This window comes from Octopus sinensis, linkage group LG21, assembly GCF_006345805.1.
Source record: "Octopus sinensis linkage group LG21, ASM634580v1, whole genome shotgun sequence".
NCBI lineage: Eukaryota > Metazoa > Mollusca > Cephalopoda > Octopoda > Octopodidae > Octopus > Octopus sinensis.
The window spans coordinates 11,457,499-11,482,217 of NC_043017.1; the positions used below are offsets into that span (position 1 = coordinate 11,457,499).

The window sequence follows — 24,719 nt, forward strand, 5'->3', positions numbered from 1 at the left end:
AACGCCAAAACAACTGGTGTTTCTTCCACACAAATATAAAAGTTGGCAGAACTTCACAAAAAATTGGTAACTTTATAAGCTGGATTTATATTATTTATATTAACTTTGGTTGCTATAGCAACATGTTATAAAATCTTTATCTTCAATTTAACAATATCATTTGTGTTTTTTTTTTTTTTTGGATAGTTATTTGTTTATCAGATAAAAAATGTTTGTGTTCTTGCTCTTACCAATACATTGTGGTTCTGTTCCTGTCCATGTTTCGTCTTCTCGGCACCGTCTTGAAGAGGGTCCTTGTAATTCAAAACCAATGTAGCAGGAATAATTTGCCAAACTATTCACAGAATATTCTGCAACAACGTGACCATTGGCTGGTGGTCTGAGAGTTCGACACTGGAATGCTGAGAATAATAATAAAAATAAATAACATAAATAAAAATCTTAATATTAATATTAAAATAGTAGTAGTGGTAGTATTGGTAGTAGTAGTAGTAGTAGTAGTAGTAGTAGTAGTAGTAGTAACAATAATAATAATCCACTGTTATAGGTACAAAACCCGAAATTTTAGCAGGAGGGGCAAGTCAATTACATCGACCAGCACTTGACTGGTACTTTGTTTTATTGATCCTGCAAAGATGAAAAGCAAAGTTGACCACGGCTGAATTTGAACTCAGAATGTAAAGCCAAAAGAAGTTCGGCTAAACAATTTTGTCTGGCATGCTAATGACACTACCACCTCTCTGCCTTAATAATAATAATAATGATAATAACAATGATAATAATAATCCTTTCTACTATAGGCACATCCATACAGTGTAAAGAGAGGAATTGTTCAGGGCCTAAAACACCGAGCAATGAATATAAGTAGCGATCGCGATATCCACCACAAAGAAATGATCAAGCTCAGTAACAATCTATTAAGCAACAACTACCCCAAAAGCATACTCTCCACTCCAATTACGAAGAAAAGAGAGGATGAAACCGATAAACCGTCCACAGTCTGTCTACCCTATGTGAAAGGACTCTCCGAAAAGATACAAAAGATATGTGGCCCATATGACATCAGGATAGTGACGGAGGAGAAGGAAGAGAAATGGAAGAGGAGAAGGAGGAGGTGTCTGCCTGTGTGAGTGTTTGGGGTTACTGTAACCCCTCCCACACCGTCCAACCGATTTTAATGATTTTTGGCACATAGGTAGATCGCATGCCCTGAAGTTCAAATAAGGCCAGAATTTTTCAAAAACTTGAATATATATATCATCATCATCATCATCATCATATGACCCAGCAAAGTCAAGGCTGTGTGGAATTTTCAGGACATTGACAAAGAGAAAGTTAGTCTTACAGCTGTTTCTGAGATATTAGGGATATCCCTCCATCAGAGACGATGTGAGATGGTTAAATAGCAGGAAATATTAGAGTTCAATATAAGGAATTATTTTGGAAAAGGAAGGAAATAAGGCGAATGAATGTAGAAATAAAAATAAAAATATATAAAGATGGTATAGTTGCAGTACCATTATCCAAAAAAAGTGGTGTGTAGAAGTGGTAGAAATGCTTCCTATATACTATATCCTTTCTTTCTCTCTTTTTTTTTCTCTCTCCTTTTTTTCTCTCCTTGTTTCTCTCCTTGTTTTTTTTCTGTGTCCCTTTCTGTAGAAGAGCGTAGGCTCGAAACGTAAAAGACTTTTTTAAATCTTGAGCGTTATACTAATACATCTGTTTGTTTTGTACACCACCTATCTTCGTCTTTTGTTTTTTTCGTGAACTCTCCCTATATATATATATATATGTGTGTGTGTGTATTATATATATATATGATAATTGAATTATATAATATGCATTTTATTGTGCTTAGTAATATACATTATCCCTGATTCATGGGAAAAAAACTGCCTTGCATGGAACCAGTCTGTGCTGCAAAGAAAGGTGGTGACTGCTGTGATAGAGGGACAAAGGCCAAGAGTCTTGCTTTAGGGGATACAGAAGGTGACCCTGATCATAATAAAGATGGATGGGAGTAACTGGAATGAGGATAAAGATAATGGTGACTAGAAGAGGAGCAACTGAAAATAGAAGATATGTGTTTCCATACTTAGTATTTGCCAACAGAAACACAGGATTAGTTCATAGATCTCCCAGATTCTACATTTCTATTGTGACAAACAGACAGACAGTCCCATGATATGTAATCAAAAACTCAACTTACCAACACATTTCGGTTGTGAGCCTGTCCACGTGAGGTTCTCCGTACACCTACGTTCTACATCGCCAACCAATTTGAAGCCACTGTAACAGACATACTTTGTCACATCATTGTATTTATTGCTGCCAAACTTGCCACCATTCTCTGGTTTCTCCAAGACGGGACACACTTCACCTGAAATATGATAAGATATGAAATTCAGTTATATGTGTTTATTATATCAACATCATTTAATGTCCACCTGCGATGGGTTGGACAGTTTAACAGGAGCTGGTAAGCCAGCGGACTGCGTCATGCTCTACTGCCTGTCTATGTGTGTGTGTGTGTGTGTATTCAGGTATGTATTTCTCTGTGCACGTATGAATTCATTAATGTACATACATTTATAAATGCATATGTTTGTGTATATGTGTGTATATATGTATATATATATATACAAAATTAATATAAACAACAGGTTGCAATGTTTCACCAAAAAAACGAGAATTATAATTGTCACTAAATGTGACTAGAATATTATAAAAAACCTATATTGCTAGAAACACACACACACACACACACACACACACACATATGAGTAAATGTAATGACAAGCAAGTTAGGCAAGTCGATTTACACACAATATTCAATACATTTAACAGAAAAAAAAATATACATTCCATCTTTAAACTCCATCCTGTCTACACCTGAAATGTAAAATTCTCTCCTGAAGACGGAAGTGGCATTATCCAATAATGGATCCAAGTAACTGTTATTATTCCAGACCACCAAGCTCGCAGAAACAGCTGTTCAACTTGTAAAACTCTACTCATTTAACTCCTGATATCATTTATATTTTCTAAGTTGGACTATTTCATATCCGTACACATCATATACATTTTCTGCCATTAAATGTAATATTCTGTGTAAATTGATTTGCTTAACTTACTTCTCATTACATTTACTCATCTGCTGGCTCAAGTTCAAATCTCTTGAATACTTCCTAGTGTATTCTATATAGAGAACACCTGTTTCTAATCTATAAACCACACACACACACATAAGTGTGTATATGTGTATACATAATATATATATAAATAATATAATAACAATGATTCTAGAATGGAATTTATAAATATTTAATACATCATAGAGATGTATTAAATATTTATAACTTCCATCCTAGAATTATTGTTATTTTTATATTTATCCTACATTATATCGGTATAACCATGATGCAACCCTGAAAGACTAACTCACTAGTCAGTATCATTAGACGGTAGCCAGCATAATGAAATAGGAGCTTCATTTGCATACCTTTGATGTTACCATAAATGAATTTAAAAGCTATAAATAATATATATATTACCAGAATAAGCACATAAATGCAAAACATGATGGAAAAAAAATAGTACTCGAATACCGAATGTAGAGTAATATGCTTTTTTTATCAAAGCTGCAAAAACATCACCAAAGCTGTTACTCAGAGTTTCATGTATCTGTTTGTCAGACAGCTGTGATCAAGACTGGTCACAAGTGTCCAATCAGTTGATAATCTGGAGTTGTTTTTCTTTTGAAATATTGATTGTTTGAAAAGCAGACTTGGTTTTCCAGCTGACAATCAGAAACCAGTAACTCTGAGAACTGGATATTGGAGTCTTTTAGCTACAATGGATAAGCACTTTAGCATTTAAACTGGCCATGTTCTACTTGTAATATGTTCAAACTGGTCAGATCTAGCCACTCACACCTACCCTACAATGTCATTCTAAAAATATACAATCGCATTTTCAAAATATCAAAGCTACAAGATAATACATAATTAAGTCAAAACAATATGAATAAACATTACATTTGACATGGCAACCTGAATGCTAAAGGATTAAGGAATACTCTACATCTATACTGAGTTTTGTAATTTACCACATCTGGTGAATCAACCGATATATTTATGTATATATATATACCATTATCATCATCATTTAACGTCCATTGTTCATGCTGGCATAGACTGGATGGTTTGACCAGGGCTAGCAAGCTGGGTGCTTTGACGTGCCACTGGCACAGGTGCCATTTGTGTGACACCAGTATCTGCCATGACTGATTTTACTTGGCTTGATGGGTTTTCTTCTCAAGTCTTTCAATAATGCTATGGTCTCAGTCATTTGTCATTGCCTCCATGAGGCCCAAAACTCAAAAAGAGCTTTTCTATGTGCCACCGGCATCAGCCACTTTGCCTCTGTGAGGCCCAAAACTCAAAAGGAGCTTTTCTATGTGCCACCGGCATCAGCCACTTTGCCTCCATGAGGCCCAATGCTTGAAAGCTGCTTTTTGTGCACCAGTTACATGATACCAGCATCATCCACAACTACAATTTCACTTGGCTTCACAGATCTTCTCAAGCACAGCATATCGCCAAAGGTCTCGGTCACTAGTCATTGCCTTTGTGCAGCTCAAAGTTCAAAGACCATGTTTCACCACCCGTCCCATGTCTTCCTGGGTCTACCTCTACCACAGGTTCCCTCCACAGTTAGAGAACAGCACTTTTTTACACACACATATACACACATATATAAAATGTGGAAACGGATGGGTTAGTGGTGAGGGTGCTGCATTCATGATCATAAGATTGTGGTTTCAATTTCTGAACTGGCTGATGCATTGTGTTCTTGACCAAAATACTCCATTTCACATTGTTCCAGTCCATTCAACTGGGAAAAGGGAGTTATCCTGTGATGGACAAGCTTCCCATCCAGGTGGACAATACATACACCACAGAATCCAGGAAAGACGTCTTAAGAGATCCGATGGCTTGGCAAGGATATGATTGCAATGATGTTTTGTCTTGATACCAAGAAACACAAAAGAATGGAGAATTATATACTTTTAGTCCTTTTTTTAATCAGCTGATTAAAAATGTATAATCCTCTTTTGTTTTGTGTTTTTCTACTGCACTCAGTGACCTTAAACTAAATTTATTCATCATATGAACATTGGATTTACAAATTGCACAGGGAGTGGAAGAAAATTTTGGGGATTACATAGATTATATCTATCAGCCCCATCTGTCCGTACGTCCATGTATATTTGGGCATTGTGGTACATTTGAGGGTTGGGCGTTAGCATTGGCATTATAGTTCTAGTTATGAGGGTTAGTTTTGTTAAGGAGGTCAGCTGGAGCAATGGGTTTATATGTATGGAGTTGACGGTTATGTTGAATAAATTTACTAGGGTGGGGTAAGCCATTGGTGGGGACACACACAACAATCCCCTCACAAGCTCATTGTGTGTGTGTGTGTGTTTGTATGTTTGTTTTTTTACCCCCACAACTGATTTAGAATCAATGTTGCTTTGTTTATGTCCCTGCAACTCAACAGTTCAGGAAAAGTAACTGACTGAATAAGTACCAGACTTAAGGAAAAAAAAAACTAGAGGGGGTGGGGTGTGAGGATGGTGGGAGAGGAGGTGATTTGTTTGACTAGAAACCTTTCAAGGCATTGCCCCAGAATGGTCACAGTCCAATGACTGAAACAAGGAGAAGATGAAAAATAAAAGTGTAAAAAAGAAATCTAGGTTAAAATAAGTTTAAAACAATTGCAGAGACTCGACCTAAACTCTCTGAAAAAGCATAAATGTTTTAGAAAAACATCAAAGATTAACAGAAATACGAGAATAAAAATAAAGAAACAGTAGTAGTAGTAGTAGTAATAGTAGTAGTAGTTGTAGTAGTATCTCCATATCTCAAGAGAGTGATTGCGCATGTAGTTGTTGCTTGGAACATATGATGATGATGGTGGTAGTTATTTCTTTCATTGGACATATGAGCTCGAGACATTGGGGACTATAATAGTAGTTGTAGTAGCACCACCACTACTACTACTACTACTACTACTACTAATAATAATATCTCCCCAACTCAAGAGAGTGGTTACCCATGTATTCATTGCTTGGAACTTATACTGACAACAATAACAACAACAACTACAGTGTTAATTATTGAAGAAAACTGAGACAATGTTCTCTGATTCCGGTCGCTAATAGTTTGGTAAAAATAATAATCTGAACTTGTTAAACTGTGTAAACTAATAGTAAACCATTTACTTATCCCACTGTGTTTTGTTCGATATCGGTTCATCTAAGAAGGTGGGGCTGCACTTAGAAACATCTCAAGCTTTTTCTATACGGAATGGGTGGGTGCAGGAAATTTGGTAAAAGTCTAAGGATTTGTTTGTGAATAACTTAAATTCTTTGCACAAACAACTTTCCCTGTTATCGTTTTAGTGTCCACTTTTTCCATGCTTGCGTGGGTCAGATGGAATTTGTTGTGGCAGATTTTCTCTACAGCTGGATGCCCTTCCTGTCACCAACCCTTTCCTGTTTCCAGACAAAATAATATTCACCCATGACCAAACATGTTTCCATGGAAACAGATGACACTGCTTGTATGATGGTGACACTCGGGCTGACCAAAGCCTGGTGAGTGGATTTAGTAGATGGAAACTGAAAGATGCCCATCGTATATATATATGTGTGTGTGTGTGTGTGTATATATCATCATCATCATCGTTTAGCGTCTGCTTTCCATGCTAACATGGGTTGGACAGTTCAACTGGGGTCTGGGAAGCCAGAAGGCTGCACCACCCCAGTCTGATCTGGCAATATTTCTACGGCTGGATGCCCTTCCTAATGCCAACTACTCCATGAGTGAAGTGAGTGCTTTCTACGTGCCACTGGTACAGGTGCCAGACGAGGCTGGCAAACGGCCACGATCGGATGGTGCTTTTTACGTGCCACCGGCACGAGGCCAGTCGGGGCGGCGCTGGCAACGGCCACGTTCGGGTGGTTCTCTTACGTACCACCGGCACTGGTATCACAGCTGCAATTTCCATTGATGTTGATCGATTTCGATTTTGATTTTATATATATATATATATACATATATATATATATATATATGTGTGTGTGTATGTATGTATGTATGTATGTATTTGTGTGTCTATGTTTGTCCCAACCACCACCCACCATCGCTTTTAGCTCCTGTTAAAGTAATCATATCATTTAAACTCACTAGCAGATGCTCTTGCTTCGTTTTTCAATATATTACACACTCACAAATGTATTAAACAAATTTGCATATACACATATATGTGTATATATAAAGTGGTTGCAAGGGTGGATGAGTGAGAAAAAAAAAAATATATATATATATATATATATATATATGAGAGTTAGGGGGAGTTAAGGGCCGGGTGGAGTTGTAATTATTTGTATTTTGAGAATAAATTTAGTGTCTGGTGTTTTCAGGTGAATATCATACAGCTGCATTCATTGAGATGGTCTGTGGATTGCAAAATAGCCATGAACTCAGCTGTGCAGAGATCACACTTGTTATTATATCCGCTGTAAGGTTTGGTGTGGGTGACTATGGACCACTTGAGAGTGTAAGGGATTGAATCAAGTGTTAGTTTACTGATAAGTTGAGATAACGATGTACGTCTGGCACGTAAAAAGCACTCACTACACTCATGGAGTAGTTGGCATTAGGAAAGGCCCCAACTGGCCTCGTGCCAGTGGCACGTAAAAAGCACCATCTGATTGTGGCCGTTTGCCAGCCTCGTCTGGCACGTAAAAAGCACTCACTACACTCATGGAGTAGTTGGCATTAGGAAAGGCATCCAGCCGTAGAAACATTGCCAGATCAGACTGGGCCTGGTGCAGCCTTCTGGCTTCCCAGACCCCAGTGGAACCGTTTGGGGTTTGAAGCTAGAGTAGTGATTGCTCACTCTAGCATTGAAAGTGGTGCTACATGGGCCAATGTAAATATAAATTTACATAGGGTCTTCCAGCAGCTACCCTCTTCACCCAGGGCAGAACTACCTCCTCCAGACACTTGATGTAGGCTTCCATGTTGAGTCTGAGGCTGTGTGGGAAGATGAATGGAGGCATAACGTCACCATCACTAGTGATCATTCCAAACACCATGATGTTGACTGGATGTTTGATTTTTATCCCTCTTGGTTGTTAGCTGATATTATGCACTTGTAAACTATGTTTTTAGTGAGACTGGTTATTTATAGGACAGGAGGTTGGGCAGCTGAAGCTGCATAGGTTTGTAGGGGGTGGTCCAGATGAGCTTGTAAGGGGATTGTTATTTAGTGAGGAATTGGTGTTCAGTTCATTATTATAGTTGGTGCTAAAGTTATCATTTGATAAGGAGTTCAGGATGGTGTTGTTGGGTTGTATGGTATGATAATTATTGTGTTTGGTGGTATCCTCTGGGATGTTCTCTGTTATGACAGGAGGTAAATTTGGGCATTGTGGTACATTTAAGGGTCAGGTGTTAGCATTGGCATTATAGTTGTAATTATGAGTGTTAGTGTTGTTAAGGGGGCCAGTTGGTGCATTGGGTTTATATGTATGGAGCTGGGGTTATGTTGAATAAATTTACTGGGTAAGCCACTGGTGGACACACACACACACACGTTTATAGTTCAGGTGTACAAAAACCTGACGGCAGAGACAAGTGAGGGAGCCACAAATAAGGTGGATTAGTTTGATGCTCAGGAAAAATGGAAGAAGTCTTTGATGTTTTGAGACAAGTTCTTCTACAGAAAGGAACGAGAAAAGAAAATGGAAAGAGTAAATATATTTATATATATATATATTATATTTGTGTGTATGTGTGTGTGAAGGCACATGGCTCAGTGGTTATAGTATTGAGCTTATGATTGTGAGGTTGTGAGTTCGATTCCTGGACTGGGCTGCATGTTGTGTTCCTGAGCAAGACACTTTATTCCACGTTGCTCCAGTTCACTCAGCTGTAGAAATGAGTTGCGATGTCACTGGTGCCAAGCTGTATTGGCCCCTTTGCTTTTCCCTTGGATAACATCGGTGGTGTGGAGAGGGGGAGGTTGCTATGCATAGGTGACAGCTGGTCTTCCATAAAAACAACCCTAGATTGTGCATTCACCAGTGAGGCGACTTTCTGCCCAGACTTGTACCCCAAAAGGGAAGCTCTTAGGTGCATCCAGGGTCATTTGTGACCGAGAGAGTTGAGTTTGAGAGTTCTATATATATGTACATTGCTTAAAGTCAGATAAATGAGAAGGGAGTGCTCAATACATTTTGAAGAGGATATAGTTTCTATTTAAAACTGAAGCTGAGAATTTGTCTTGCAACTCAAGTTTCATATCCTTGCAATTATCAGTGAAGTGAAGCAAGATGTGAGACAAACTTTCAGCTTTATTTTAAATAAATGCCATATATATATGTATATATATATATATATATATATAAGTTAGATAAGGCTGGTTTATGGGATTACCTTAGATTTCACGACCATAAAGGGCTTAGCTTTATCATCAGATCCCAAAACCTGTTGGCTTAAGGCATCTCTTGCAAGTGGCCTCTCTCTCTCTCTCTCTCTCTCTCTCTCTCTCTCTCTCTTTCTATCTATCTATCTATCTATATCTATCTATCTATATATATATATATATATATATATATATATATATATATATGTACAGCGGACAGTGGTGGACTGGATCTAAAAATAAAGCAATTCACTCTGCCAGAAATTTGGAAACAACATGCTGAACTGCTTGGTATTTGTGCCAAAAGCTCCAATACAAACATTACAAAGTGTTTGAGTGTTAATCTGAGGACATGTACCAAGAGTGATAAAAATCAAACATCCAGTCAACATCATGGTGTTTGGAATGATCACTGATGGTGGTGATGTTATGCCTCCATTCATCTTCCCACACAGCCTCAGACTCAACATGAAGGCCTACATCAAGTGTCTGGAGGAGGTAATTCTGCCCTGGGTGAAGAGGGTAGCTGCTGGAATACCCTATGTCTGGCAATAGGACTCTGCACCATGCCACACAAGCAGGAGAACCAAGTCGTGGCTGTCAGACAATTTCTGCGACCACATAATCCCAAACATCTGGCCACCCAACTCCCCAGACTGCAACCCCCTTGATTATTATGTGTGGGGTGCAGTCAAGTGAGAGACCAACAAAACTCCCTTGTAACAGCAAAGATGAGCTGAGGGCAAGGATTATGATACCATTCACTAACTTAAACAAGGAGACCATCCAGAAGAGTTGCAGGAGATTCCAAAGTGGTCTGGAGGTCGTGGTTGAAGCCAATGGCGATTTTATTGAATAAATTTACTCTTTAGTATTTCAAGATATTTTTATGTAATTTTGGTAAATATATTTGTTAAAATGAGATGTCAGTGTTATTTTCATTTTTGCATAATTTAGACAACAGTTTGTTCACTGCACCCTGTATGTACTGCATACACACACATTTATATGCTTACATATGTATATACATATAAATATATATATATATATATATATGTAGGTCCTGGGTTGAGTCGGGGTTAACCACAGTAAATAAGGTACTCAATACATAGCAGAGTAAATTAATTTATTTTATAGAAGGAGCTTCTACAGGACTAGAACTGTTTCATTCAAAAGAAATCAACAGGAGCTTCCTGATGATTTCTTTTGAATGAAACAGTTCTAGTCCTGTAGAAGCTCCTTCTATAAAATAAATATATATATATATATATATATATATATACACACACATACATACATACATATACACATACATACACAGTATGTATACACCCACACATACCTGATACACATGCTCACATATACACATACACTGAATTTGAAATAGGACAAAATATGGAAATGTGCTCACGATAGCATAAAAGGAAAGAAGGCAAAAAATTCCTCGAACAATCTACTCACGTTGGCAAGTGGACATTGGCCCGTCCCAGTTACCGTCTTCTTGGCACACTCGAAACTTCTGACCAATCAACTTGTGTCCAATGTCACAGTGGAAGAATATTTTCGACATGTACGTGTATTTACTTCCTTCGATTCGTCCACCTGAAATCTCACCTGGAGGACTGCAATGCATTGCTGGAAACAGAAACACAGACTATGCAATTGTGGAAATGGGATGTTGTGATATTCATACTTTTCCAGACATGATCACAATCAGTAAAATTTATGTTTTCTCAGTGAATGCAATTGAAACTGCTTCAAATTAAAATCGTTATCTGTGTTTCTTACTAAATATATGTACACCATTGAAAGGCATGAAGCTGTAGTATTTGTCTGAGATAAAATCTCTACATAGGTTTGTTTGTTTAAAAACAGAATAACACAGTAACTCACAAGAATGACAGAGATATTTTGCCTTTGTTAAGGCTTATCAGTGCTATGCATATGATTAGTTGCTTATTTTCAGCTAAATTTGGAAACAGTAATACATTCACTGGTATTGGGAAAGCTTGCTGGATTAATACAAATGAAACAGTATTATATTAAAATTACTATCTGTATATCATACTAAATGTATTAGCACTCTTTTAAGACATGATACTGTGGTTATTGTGTGAGATAAAATTTCATCATAAACTTATATTAAAACACTATATATGTCATTGTGATCATATGAACAATAAACGTTTTATCGTACTAGGGTTTGTGAAAAGGGTTCCAAGTAGGACAAAATGCATCTGCCATTCTTGATTTGTCAACTAAACCCTTCAAGGTGGTGCCCCAACTTGGCCACAGTCAAATGACTGGAACAAATAAAAGATAAAGAATTAAAAGATAAAATAAAAAAATAAAAGATTATAGTATTTGAAACTGAAATACTCACGTTCACATTTCATAGTAAGATCTTTCCAGCTTGCCGTAGTGCCATCACACCTTGCTATGGTGTTACCAACATGGAAATAACCAGGAATACAACTGTACAAGAGGGCACTGCCATGAGGAAATGCTGGTCGGACTAAAGAAGCATTGTGCCGAGCTTCCAGAATGGCAGGAGGTTTGCCACAGAAACTTGGTTTCACTGCAATTGAAAAAAAAATATTCCTTAAAAAAATTCAGTAAAGCAAAATTCTTACTCATTTCAAAAATTCATTAACAGCTTATAAAAAATTTATTAAAAATATTTCCAAAAAATTAATTTTAAAAAATATGACTCATTTTTGCTGGCTGAGAAGACTGGAACAATGAGGAATAAAGTGTGTTGCTCAAGGACACAGCATGCTTCTAGGAATTGAACTCATGAACTTATGATCCCCAGTTGACTACATTAGGAGGAAGCACTCCGTCGGTTATGACGACGAGGGTTCCGGTTGATCCGATCAACGGAACAGCCTGCTCGTGAAATTAACGTGTAAGTGACTGAGCACTCCACAGACACGTGTACCCTTAACGTAGTTCTCGGGGATATTCAGCGTGACACAGAGAGTGACAAGGCCGGCCCTTTGAAATACAGGTACAACAGAAACAGGAAGTAAGAGTGAGAGAAAGTTGTGGTGAAAGAGTACAGCAGGGATCACCACCATCCCTGCCGGAGCCTCATGGAGCTTTAGGTGTTTTTGCTCAATAAACACTCACAACGCCCGGTCTGGGAATCGAAACCGCGATCCTACGACCGCGAGTCCGCTGCCCTAACCACTGGGCCATTGCGCCTCCACTGTTGACTACATTAACCACTAAGCCACAAGCCTCATTTGACAATGGGGATTGAGTTACCTGTTCAACTGGATGGACTGCTTCTGGATTAACATGGCTGAGTATTCCAGAGGTATGTGTACCTTCACGTAATTCACAGGTAATATTAATCTGACACAGTGTGTAACAAGACAGTACTTTTTTCAATTACAGGTAAAACCCACCTGATGGGTCTCTCTACACCTGACATTTACTTCCTTTAACCCTCCTTCAGCATTTAAAGGCATCTGGTTTAACAATTAGGGCTCGTGAGTGTAAAGTTCTGACTTCCATACTCAGGGGTGCACTGTGTCCTTCAGCAAGACACTTCATTTCACTTTATTGCTCCAGTCAACTCAGCTGGCAAAAATGAGTTGTACCTGTAATTCAAAGGGCCAGCCTTGTCACATTTTGCGTCACACTGGATCTCCCCAGGAACTACATTAAGGATATGTGTATTTGTGGAATGTCTGGCCACTTGGACGTTAATCTCTTGAGCAGGTTATTCCATTGATCGGATCACCTGAACCCTTGATGTAACTGATGGAGAGCCAGTCTAGCATTGAAACCAGCCATATCTGGCCTACATGTTCCATTTGTCTTCTGTTCATACAAGCCATATCTGGCCCCTTACACTTACCCTGAAATGTCATTCTAGAAATAAGCAAACACATCACTGAAATCTCAAAGTTATTAGATTATGCATGATTAATCCAAAACAAAATGAGTAAATAAGCAAGATATTTGTTGACAGAATAATTTGAATGCTAAAGGGTCAAACCCTTTAATCCCTACATAGCACAGGCCATCAATGACTTTTCTCTTCTTGACTTGGGGACTTCCTTTTCTGCCCCTCTCCAATTGGATTCCTGCTTTTCCTTACAGTTTCTTTTCCAATTTCCCTAAGGGGAGGAGGCTGCCTTCCTCTCCCAGGTCTTGATGGTTTTGAATTGTCATCAATGCTTCTAGAACTTTCCTTTTTTATCTTGGTTGAGGTAGGTACTGGTGCTACACAAACCTATTTTTACCTCTGAGTGTGTGGCCTCTATCCTTTGACCTGTCCAGCATGGGAGTGTAGGGGTGAGAGCAGGGGCTACCAGGAGCTGGCACTCTACTAGCATAATCTCAGGGTCACTGAGATATACAAACCACAACACCACAAGGACTGGACAAAATTTCACACAGAAGTTGCAGGTTGACCCTTGACCCAAAGCTATAAAAAAATCATACTGCTGCCCCAAATGCAGCATTATGGGTTTGAACCAATGTCCTCATGGTTGCAAAGCAAACTTCTTAACCATTTGACTATACATGCACCGATACCTAACAATAAAATGGAAGGAAAATCATCAACATCATCATCACCATCATCATAATTGTTTTAACCTTTAAAACATTTACGTGCATGTATGGAGTGGACAGAATTTTGCTGAGCCAAATTTTTCCATGACTGGATGCCTTACCTGTCACAAACCTTCACCTGTTTCCATGCAAGGTAATTCCCCATAACCAGATATATTTTCACAGAAGATTAGATATGAATGTAATCGAAAATAATCATACTTACATAAACACCTTGGCGGTTCATTATCCCAGACACCCCTGGCTTGGCAATTCAGAGTTGCAGATCCGATAAGCTTCATGCCATCGGCGCAGGAATAAATCACATGACGAACTGGTTCGTCTCGTATTCGCGCTTCTCCGTTCTCAATTTCAGGAGGTGCCCCACACAACTCGTTCAGTTTTTCTCGACTCACTAATAAAAATAAACAAGGAAGAAATACTTATTTCAGTCAGGAATATTTTAAACCGTTTCAAAAAATAGCATTTTAGTCTCCGCCTCCCTCCTTCTTCTTTTACAAAAATAACAACAATAACAAAATATCTCATGTAGCCATGACATACATATGCGTGTGTGTGTGTGTGCGTGCGCATGTATGTGAATGCATAAGCAAGTGTATATATGTATATACATAAATACGTGTGTATATATGTATATAAATATATATGTGTGCATAAATATATATATATATATTTTTATGTGTGTGTATACATATGCATATACATATATATATTCTATATAGATGTAGAAATATATATAAAATATGTGTGTGTGTATATATATATATATTATATATATATATACATATATATATATATACACACGTGTGTGTAGAAATATATATATATATATATAATATATATATATATACATATATATATATATATATATACACACACACATGTGTGTGTAGAAATATATATATATAATATATATATGCATGTGTATATATATATATATATACACACACACACACACACATAATTATATTTACACACATATAAGTGAACATATGCATGTATGTATGTTTGTGTGTATACATTCAATCACTCTCTCTCTCTCTCTCTTTCACATACACACATAAACAGGAGGCATACATGCGTTATCAAATTCTTCCAAAAACGGTACTCCAACAATAACAGCATTACAACTATTCAAAGACTGTAATAGTCTGGGGTGAAAATAAAAACAACATCATGCGAAGAATTGTTAGAATAGGGAAATAAAAGCTGTTCAGATTCTCAGATTCTTGAACTCTACAAACAAAAAGCAGCTCTTCTAACATCGCAGTTTATGTATTCTGATCTCAATGTTCTTATTTCTTGGAGTTACTGGTGTATATGTTTAATGGTGGGAAAATGGGACTTGAAAAGGATCATTAGCTCATTGCCTGAAAAGTACCATCAGCTCTTTATTAGTGCATTGCCTCATCTTTTAGAAGGTACCACCAGATCCTTGTCTGGAAAGTACCAGACATGTGAAGAAGCAGGGTCATGTGAACCGAAATGCATTTAACTCAATAAGAATGGTGACCTCATTGTAGGGTACACTTTTACAAACAACTCTCGGGTACTGTTTCACAAACATCTTTACGGTGTCCTTTTACGAATATCTCTACGGTACCCTTGTGGAGGCGCAATGGCCCAGTGGTTAGGGCAGCGGACTCGCGGTTTCGATTCCGAGACCGGGCGTTGTAAGTGTTTATTGAGCGAAAACACCTAAAAGCTCCACGAGGCTCCGGCAGGGGATGGTGGTGATCCCTGCTGTACTCTTTCACCACAACTTTCTCTCACTCTTACTTCCTGTTTTTGTTGTACCTGTATTTCAAGGGGCCGGCCTTGTCACTCTCTGTGTCACGCTGAATATCCCCGAGAACTACGTTAAGGGTGCACGTGTCTGTGGAGTGCTCAGCCACTTACATGTTAATTTCACGAGCAGGCTGTTCCGTTGATTCGGATCAACTGGAACCCTCATTGTCGTAACCGACAGAGTGCTTCCACTACGGTACCCTTTTATTAACATCTTTAGGGTCCCCTTTTATGAGAATCTAGCACTTCTCACAATAGCCTTTTTAATATTCTATTTCCAAATTTATTTTTGCCTTTTTGTTTTACGTCGATGAGGACTAAATATAAGACATGGACCAAGAGATGAATTGTTGTTGTTGATTACTAAGATGTCAAAGTGGTAAAATCATTTGCAATTTGAACAAAATGTTTAGCATCTGAGTTCAAATCCTGCTGAAGTCAACTTTGCCTTACATCCTTTCAGGGTCAATAAAATAAGTGGCATTTGATCTCTGGGATCAATGGAATCAACTTGCCCTCCTCCTCCAAAATTGCTGGCCTTGTATCAAAATTTGAAACCATCATTAATTAAACCTGTGCATGAATTAGGAAATGGTGGTGAGTGAAAATTTAGCACATAGAATTATAAGTCTTCATTAAATATTAACTCTAGAAAATAGTCTAATATTAGGGTATATAATGGAAAAGAAAAAAGGAGTGGATGTTGATGTAATTGATCAACACAATTATCATGAAAATAAGAGGTGTGGGTTCAATTCCAGCATGTACTGATGCCTATTTTTTTTACTGTCATATGAGTTTATCTGCCTTAACCCTTTCGTTACTGTATTTATTTTGAGATGCTCTGTGTTTCTTTTAATTACTTTAAATATAACAAAGAATTTAGTAAAATAACTTAGTTATCATTAAGCTAGTGTTAGGAGCATAAATTGAAACTAAAGTTTGGAGGAAGATTTTAATTCAAAACTTATGAAAACGAGACATTTGTACTCAGGGCCAGAGCCGGTTTCAGCCGGGTTGGTAACAAAAGGGTTAATATTAGATTATTTTCGAAAGACAGTATGGTGTGAAAGCTTATAATTTTATTTATTAAATCATTATCATTATTATTTTTATTTTATTTTTGCAAAAGATGGGTATGTATTTGTTAAACATCATTTGGTGAAATGGGTTGCTGTAGCCCTTAGCAGACCGTTTTGTGGAATTTAAGATGCTTTTTTTAAACATGCTTCTAAAGTTAATCCACAAGTCCATTATGTTATCTGAGATTATAGAAAATGCCAAACTCTGGTGGTTTGTTTTGAATGGAACCTAGAACATGAAACAAATTATTGTTTGGGTCAAAGACATTAGTTTTTGTTTTCCCACTTTAATGATATATTGAAGGGTGGGAAGGATTAGAACCTGTGACCTCTAAGGTTGGAATGTTGCAAAGTTGTAAAGTCTTAGTTTGGAAGTGAAAATTCTAGTGAGATTGACTTGACATTTTTAAGCTTGTGTGTGTATGGGAAGGGTGGGAATGATATTGGACGGTTTAAGTAATTAATATATACAGACACATATGTATATACATACACACACACACACATACACACACACACAAACCTGTATATATTTGTTGGTGGAGACAAGGATGTTGATAGGATTGGTGGTTATATTATATAATCATCATCATCATCGTTTAATGTCCGCTTTCCATGCTGGCATGGGTTGGATGATTTGACTGGGGACTGGTGAGCCAGATGGCTGCACCAGGCCCCAATCTTGATCTGGCAGAGTTTCTACAGCTGGATGCCCTTCCTAATGCCAACCACTCCGAGAGTGTGGTGAGTGCTTTTATGTGCCACTGGCACGAGGGCCAGTCAGGCAGTACTGGCAACAGCTACACTCAAATGGTGTTTTTACATGTCACCTACACAGGAGCCAGTCTAGCGGCACTGGCAATGACCTTACTCGAATGGAAGCTATCAACTTCTAGTTTTTCTCCCTGGAATCTGGTGGAAGTTGTTCTCTGCACATTTTCAATGTTTATTGCTCCTGAGCATCTGCCACATACAAAACTATTTTCCCAGTTAGCCTTCCTTTGACATTGCTGCACCTCTTATGTGTCCATAGCTTACACTGGAGGACTATAATAAATAGGAGGTGGCTGGGGACTGAATCTTGGTGAACCTCCACCTCTACTCGGAATTCTTCACTGTACTCAATGCCAAACCTCACCTTACTGACAGCGTCCCTGTACATGGCTTGCACAGCTCTCACTAAACATTCATCTATCCCTAGTTTCCTCATTGACCACCAGATAAGAGATTGGGGGACCCTGTCAAAAGCTTTCTCCATGTCAACAAAAGCCAGGTACAGAGGTTTATCTTTGGCTAGGTATTTCTCCTGCAGCTGTCTTACCAGAAATATAGCATCAGTGGTGCTTTTCCCTGGCACAAACCCAAACTGCATCTCATCTAAACTGACTCTCTCCCTAATTAGTTGGGATATGACCCTCTCCATGACCTTGATTACCTGATGCAACAACTTGATACATCTGTAATTATTTGTATCTAAAGCGTCACCTTTACCTTTGAAGCAGTTGACTATTATGCTGCTACACCAGTCATTGGGTTGACTCCTTCGTGTATCACCTGGTTAACTATATGGGTGACTAGGCTATAGCCAATACCACCAGATATTTTGAGCATCTCTGCAATGATTCCTGATGGGCCGGGGGCTTTCTCTGTCCTCATACTCTTAATTGCTTTATCTACCAAGATACTGTCAATTTGGATAGCTGGTCCCTCTGTTGGGTCGACATTTGGCAGACTTTCTTTGTCCCATTCATTTTCTTTATGAGCAACCTTTCAAAGTGGTGTCTCCAAACCTCTCTCTTTGCAGCCTTGTTTAGTGCAAGTGAACCATCATCCATGCAGACACATTTCTCTCCTACGACATCATGATTCTCTCTTGCACACTGTCTTGCAACATGAAATACCTCAAGTCTTTGGTCCTCATGGCGCAGAACGTTGGCGAATTTTTTCATATCTGCTTCCCCTCTGGTTATATAAACCTGTCTCCTAGCTTCCCTTCTGGCAGTCTGATACAATTCCCTGCTACCACCGTTCTTTAAGTCCTTTCAAGCCTGTTTCTTTTCTCTAATAGCCCTGTCAAAAACATTGTTCCACCACCATGTTATTTCGAGTCATAAGGGGACTTTGCACCATCCACAGATCTGGTCAGTGGCCCTCAGTGGGTTGCCCTGTAGAAACCTTCAGTCGTCTTCTACATCGTGTGAAGATATATTCCCTTCTATTTCGTCAAAGGTTTGAGTAATATGTCTCTAAATCTCTGTCCATTTGCAGGATCTTTAAGCTTCTACACCCTTCTCCTCCATGCTGGTCTTCTTCTGGGCATCCATTTAGCCCTGATCCTGAAGTCGCTAACTACCAGTCTATGTTGTGGCGTACATTCTTCGCCTGGGAAGGTTTTGGCATTTATAAGTGGCCATCTTTCCCTTTTTCTGTCAAGGATGTAGTCAATTTGGCTAGTGTGTCTACCAGAACAGTAGGTGACTAGGTGACTGGCAGGTTTTCTGAAGTTAGTATTGCAAACCATCAGATCATTTGCATCGCAGAACTGACACTCTTACTACTAAGTCATGTACCATAACACAGCATAACAAAGCATAAAGTAAAATAACATACCAGTACAGTTAATGTAAGGTCCACGCCACTTGCCCCGGAAACACCATGCCAAATTGATGCCTGTCTGGTGGTATCCCTCGTTGCATTTATACGACACAGTGGTTTTTTCTCGAAACTGTTTCTGGTCGGGATAAGATGTAATAAGCTCAGTGTTTGGAACACTCCGAGGTCTTCCACACTGTTCTGTAATATGTAATACGGAAAAAAAATAAAAGAAAACAACAAGAGCGAAAAACAAACAACAAACACGAATGGCTATATTGTATATTATGTTTGATGTGTGACAAACCCCTCCCACTCCCATCAACTGCCATTTACTGAAAAGCCCGTTTTGTCATAGGACCATTGTTATCGTCATCGTCATCATTTAACACCCAACTTACCATGTTTTTCTGGGGTTGAACAGAATTTATTTGAGGCAGATCTTCTATGGCTGGATGCCCTCCCTGTCACTAACCCTCACCTGATTCCAAACAAAGTCATATTTCTTTATGGCTGGACATGTTTCCACAGAATGTTGGAAATGAATGACACTGCTTGTGTGACAGTGAATCTCATTTACAATTATCACGTGATATCAAGACACAAACATACATACACACACACACACAAAAAAAATATATACATACATACATTTACATATACATGTGTGTGTTTCAACATGGAGAATGGAGTGAGCTGCTCATTTTATTGCATAATTCCATTATTGCTTCATTAATGCTTTACCAGAAAAATTATAGCTGGAATGTGGAAGCACTCCGTCGGTTATGACAACGAGGGTTCCGGTTGATCCGATCAACGGAACAGCCTGCTCGTGAAATTAACGTGTAAGTGGCTGAGCACTCCACAGACACGTGTACCCTTAACGTAGTTCTCGGGGATATTCAGCGTGACACAGAGAGTGACAAGGCTGGCCCTTTGAAATACAGGTACAACAGAAACAGGAAGTAAGAGTGAGAGAAAGTTGTGGTGAAAGAGTACAGCAGGGATCACCACTATCCCCTGCCGGAGCCTCGTGGAGCTTTTAGGTGTTTTCGCTCAATAAACACTCACAACGCCCGGTCTGGGAATCGAAACCGCGATCCTACGACCGCGGGTCCGCTGCCCTAACCACTAGGCCATTGCGCGTCCACTATAGCTGGAATATTTTGATATAAATCATGAGATTAATATTATTCCAGCATCACTGGAAAATGTCGACTCTTCAAGTCTATGAATGAATCTAGTTGTATCTTATAGCCAATACCCATGGGACAAGCTTTATAATGTAAACTCCAGGGTTAAAAAACTCAAATGGAATTTATATATGTGTGTGCGTGTGTTTACAAAAATACATACATACACATATATACATGCACACACATATATACATGCACACACATAAAATCACAATCATGGCAGATACTGGTGTCACACAAATGGCACCCATGCCAGTGGTACATAAAAGCACCCCACTGATCCCGCCCCTGGATCACAATTGACTCGGGGCTAAATAACAACAAAACAATAACAGCAATGGAGGAATACAAAAATGTTAACTTACTCATGCAGAAGAAGCTGGCTGCTTTCCATTTACCATTGCGACACACGGTCGTAGCACTCCCAAGGGTCAGTCGACCATATTTGCAACGGTATTCTATGACCATATATGGAGGGTAACGGTCTTTAGTAGAGTTGACGGGGTAAGCTCTGGGTGAGTCGGGTGGTTTACCACACATTTCTGGATTGGAAACAAAAGATAGAAATATATGGAACAACATGAAACATAAACTAAAAACAAACAAGTGATAATCAAACAAACAACAAAAATAGGGGAAGGAAATATTTGTGTGTGTGTGTGTGTTGTAACCGAGTCTTGATGTCACATGATTTCCTAGTTTCCAAGGTACATATATCTTCCCCCCACCTGGATGGGATGCCAGTCCATTGCATGATTACTCATTCTTGTCAGCTGAGTGGCCTGGAGCAACAAGAAATGAAGTGTTTTGCTCAAGAGTACATTGCATCACCCTGTCCAGGAATTGAAACCACAATCTTCTGATCAGGTGTGCAACACCCTCACCACTAAGCCATGCACCTTCACATGATAGAGGGACAGGATCAGGTGTCTTGCTGTAGAGGAAATACACGGCTACTCAGCATTATATAAGGGTAGGTGGGATTAAATGGATCTGATGAAGCCTCAGGGAGAGACAGATGCTAAAATGTTGACGATGATGATGATGAAGATGGAGATGGTGTGGAATGAAGAAGAAACAAGAGGCACCCACTTACTTTCGCATATCATGTCCGGACCAATCCAACGTGTTCTTTGGTGGTTCTTGATGATACACATGGCTGTTGTAATTCCGAATGCATAGAAGTTATCTTTACATGTGTAGTTGACGTATCCTCCGACTGGAACTCTCTGCACGGTTAGCGGGATGGTATTGTCAACTTTTGGAGGGGAAGGACAAAATGAACGCCTAATGTTAGCAGCTGAAGGAAATAAGAGAAAAATAAAATGAAATGTGTAAATAATTAATAGATGATGTTTATCCTGCCTCCCAGCATGGCCACCACAACTCAGTAACTGTAACCAGTGATATTATGAATTAACTACAATGTTAATTGTCACATAACGAGTAATGCTATAATGTGGAGGCACAATGGCCCAGTGGTTCAGGCAGCGGACTCGCGGTCGTAGGATCGCGGTTTCGATTCCCAGACCGGGTGTTGAGTGTTTATTGAGCGAAAACACCTAAAAGCTCCACGAGGCTCCGGCAGGGATGGTGGTGATCCCTGCTGTACTCTTTCACCACAACTTTCTCTCACTCTTACTTCCTGTTTCTGTTGTACCTGTATTTCAAAGGGCCGGCCTTGTCACTCTCTGTGTCACGCTGAATATCCCCGAGAACTACGTTAAGGGTACACGTGTCTGTGGAGTGCTCAGCCACTTACACGTTAATTTCACGAGCAGGCTGTTACGTTGATCGGATCAACCGGAACCTCGTTGTCGTAACCGACGGAGTGCTTCCAAAAAAATGCTATAATATATATATGTATGTAGCCTTAATCTTATCTTTTACTTGTTTCAGTCATTAGACTGTGGCCATACTGGAGTACTGCCTTGAAAGGTTTTGGTTGTACTTCATGTATGTATGTATGTGCAGATTTGTATGTTTTATGTATGCATTCTCTTGCATATAGTCGCATGTCTAGACATGCTCATATATATTTAAATGATAAACTTCTTACAGACTTTTACAGTTTTAGTGAAGGATTCGATCTGTAATCTTTGAATCAACTGCTTTCTGGTTTTGAGAAACCTAATTTCTCAAGATACTGCATTATCTGAGATATCCTATCTTCTTTAAGATGGCAGAGATTTAGCTGCTATTTCTAGCAGGGCGAATGGCTTTATCTTTTACTTGTTTCAGTCATTGGACAGCGGCCATGCTGGGGCACTGCCTTGAAGAATTTTTGTCAAATGAATCGACCCCCAGGACATAATTGATTTGCAAAACCTGGTACTTATTCTATTGATCGCTTTTGCCAAACCACTAAGTCACAGGGATGTAAACACACCAACACCAGTTGCCAAGTAGTGATGGGGAAAAAACATAGACACACACATAGCTATATAAATATGACGGGCTTCTTCCAGTTTCCGTCTATCAAATCCATTCATAAGGCTCTGGTTGGACTGAGGCTATAGAAGACACTTGCCCAAGGTGCCACACAGTAAGACTGAACCTGGAACCATGTAGTTAGGAAGCAAGCTTCTTACATCACAGCTACACCTATGATGTAGTGACTCTCATTTTTAATCTTTTTTAAATTTAACTCTTTTGTCACTGGAGACTGCCCTTGGTTCTGTAATACAAACTTCCTATATTAACGTGATTTAAATTCAAACTTTCATCTAAATTCCAAGTTAATCTATTTTCCAAACAGCAGCTTAATCATCATCATCATTGTTCGACCGTGGTCGAGACAATGGAATTTACCATGCTACACCAGACTTCACGGTCCATCATGGCATTACGGAGGTCCTGTTGCTGGATGCCTGTATCCCTGGAGATTACATGAGGGTAGGAGAGTGTGCGCCCTCTGGTATTGCGAGTAGATGGCTTCCAGAGGAGAAGAGTAGAAATTACTTCTTTTTCAGCTCTACAACAATGTCCAACAAACTGGACTCTCCTACCTTTCACAAGAGATGACGCAGGTGGTAGTTTCCCATATATTTGCATTTTGGTTGGATGGCGCTTCCACGAGAGATTTTGAGCTCTCATAAGGAGGCGAGTGTAGGTTCCATCCAACCGCCTCTCAAGCTTCTTTGATAACGTCCAGGTTTCTGAGCCATATAGTAGAATTGGTTCGACTGTGGCTTTGAATATTTCAAGTTTGAAGTCTCTACTTAGATTTGATGACCAGATCTTATGCATGTCATTACATGTCATTACATGCAGCTTAATAATGAAAATTATTTTACTAAATTCTTTGTTGTTTTCAACAGAAATATGCTAACGAAAGACTCCAACATGATCTCAATTAAAACCTTCCATCAAAATTTCATGTTAATTTGTTTTGAATATTTTACTAAATTCTTCATTATTTTTCAAAATCAATTGATATAAAGGCAGTGCATGTCAGCATGAATATGGTAGCAAAAGGGTTAAAGTGATCCCTTACAGGGGCATTTTCAAAACATAGTTATATGTATGCTGTGGATCCTTATTCTCAAAGAATTGAAAGAAACAATATTTCACATTCAAACTGCGTGGCATGTAACTGACAGCTTTAACCCTTTAGTGTTCAGATTATTCCATCAAACATAATGCCTATTGATTCCCATTGATTTGAATTAATCATGCATTATCTCATATCTTCAAGATCTTGATGGTGTAATTACTTAGTGTAGAATAACATTGTAGGGTAGGTGTGAGAGCCTGGATCTGGTCAGTTTGAACATAAAACAGATTAAATATTTTGGCCGGATATGGCCGGTTTAAATACTAAAGGGTTAACTCTTTTCAGCTCAAATATTCTACTTGTTTTATGTTCAAAGTGATCAGATCCAGCCTCTCACACCTACCCTACAATGTCATTCTATAGATAAGCAATCACATCATTGGAATCTAGACGTTATGAGACAATTCCTGATTCATT

At 38.8% G+C, this 24,719-nt stretch overlaps 1 protein-coding gene across 1 annotated transcript in view; it reads right to left on the reverse strand.

Annotated features, from left to right (window-relative positions):
* The window catches only part of LOC115222832 (sushi, von Willebrand factor type A, EGF and pentraxin domain-containing protein 1), an 87,346-nt gene that overhangs the window by 28,808 nt on the left and 33,819 nt on the right, over positions 1 to 24,719 (reverse strand). Inside the window, exons 2-9 of the mRNA XM_029793157.2 lie at positions 21,843 to 22,046; positions 21,112 to 21,288; positions 19,569 to 19,751; positions 14,294 to 14,482; positions 11,882 to 12,076; positions 10,960 to 11,133; positions 2,210 to 2,380; positions 231 to 401 (exon numbers count right to left, since the gene is read on the reverse strand). Coding sequence (XP_029649017.1) covers positions 231 to 401; positions 2,210 to 2,380; positions 10,960 to 11,133; positions 11,882 to 12,076; positions 14,294 to 14,482; positions 19,569 to 19,751; positions 21,112 to 21,288; positions 21,843 to 22,046 — 1,464 coding nt within the window. The remainder of the gene's footprint in view (positions 1 to 230; positions 402 to 2,209; positions 2,381 to 10,959; positions 11,134 to 11,881; positions 12,077 to 14,293; positions 14,483 to 19,568; positions 19,752 to 21,111; positions 21,289 to 21,842; positions 22,047 to 24,719) is intronic.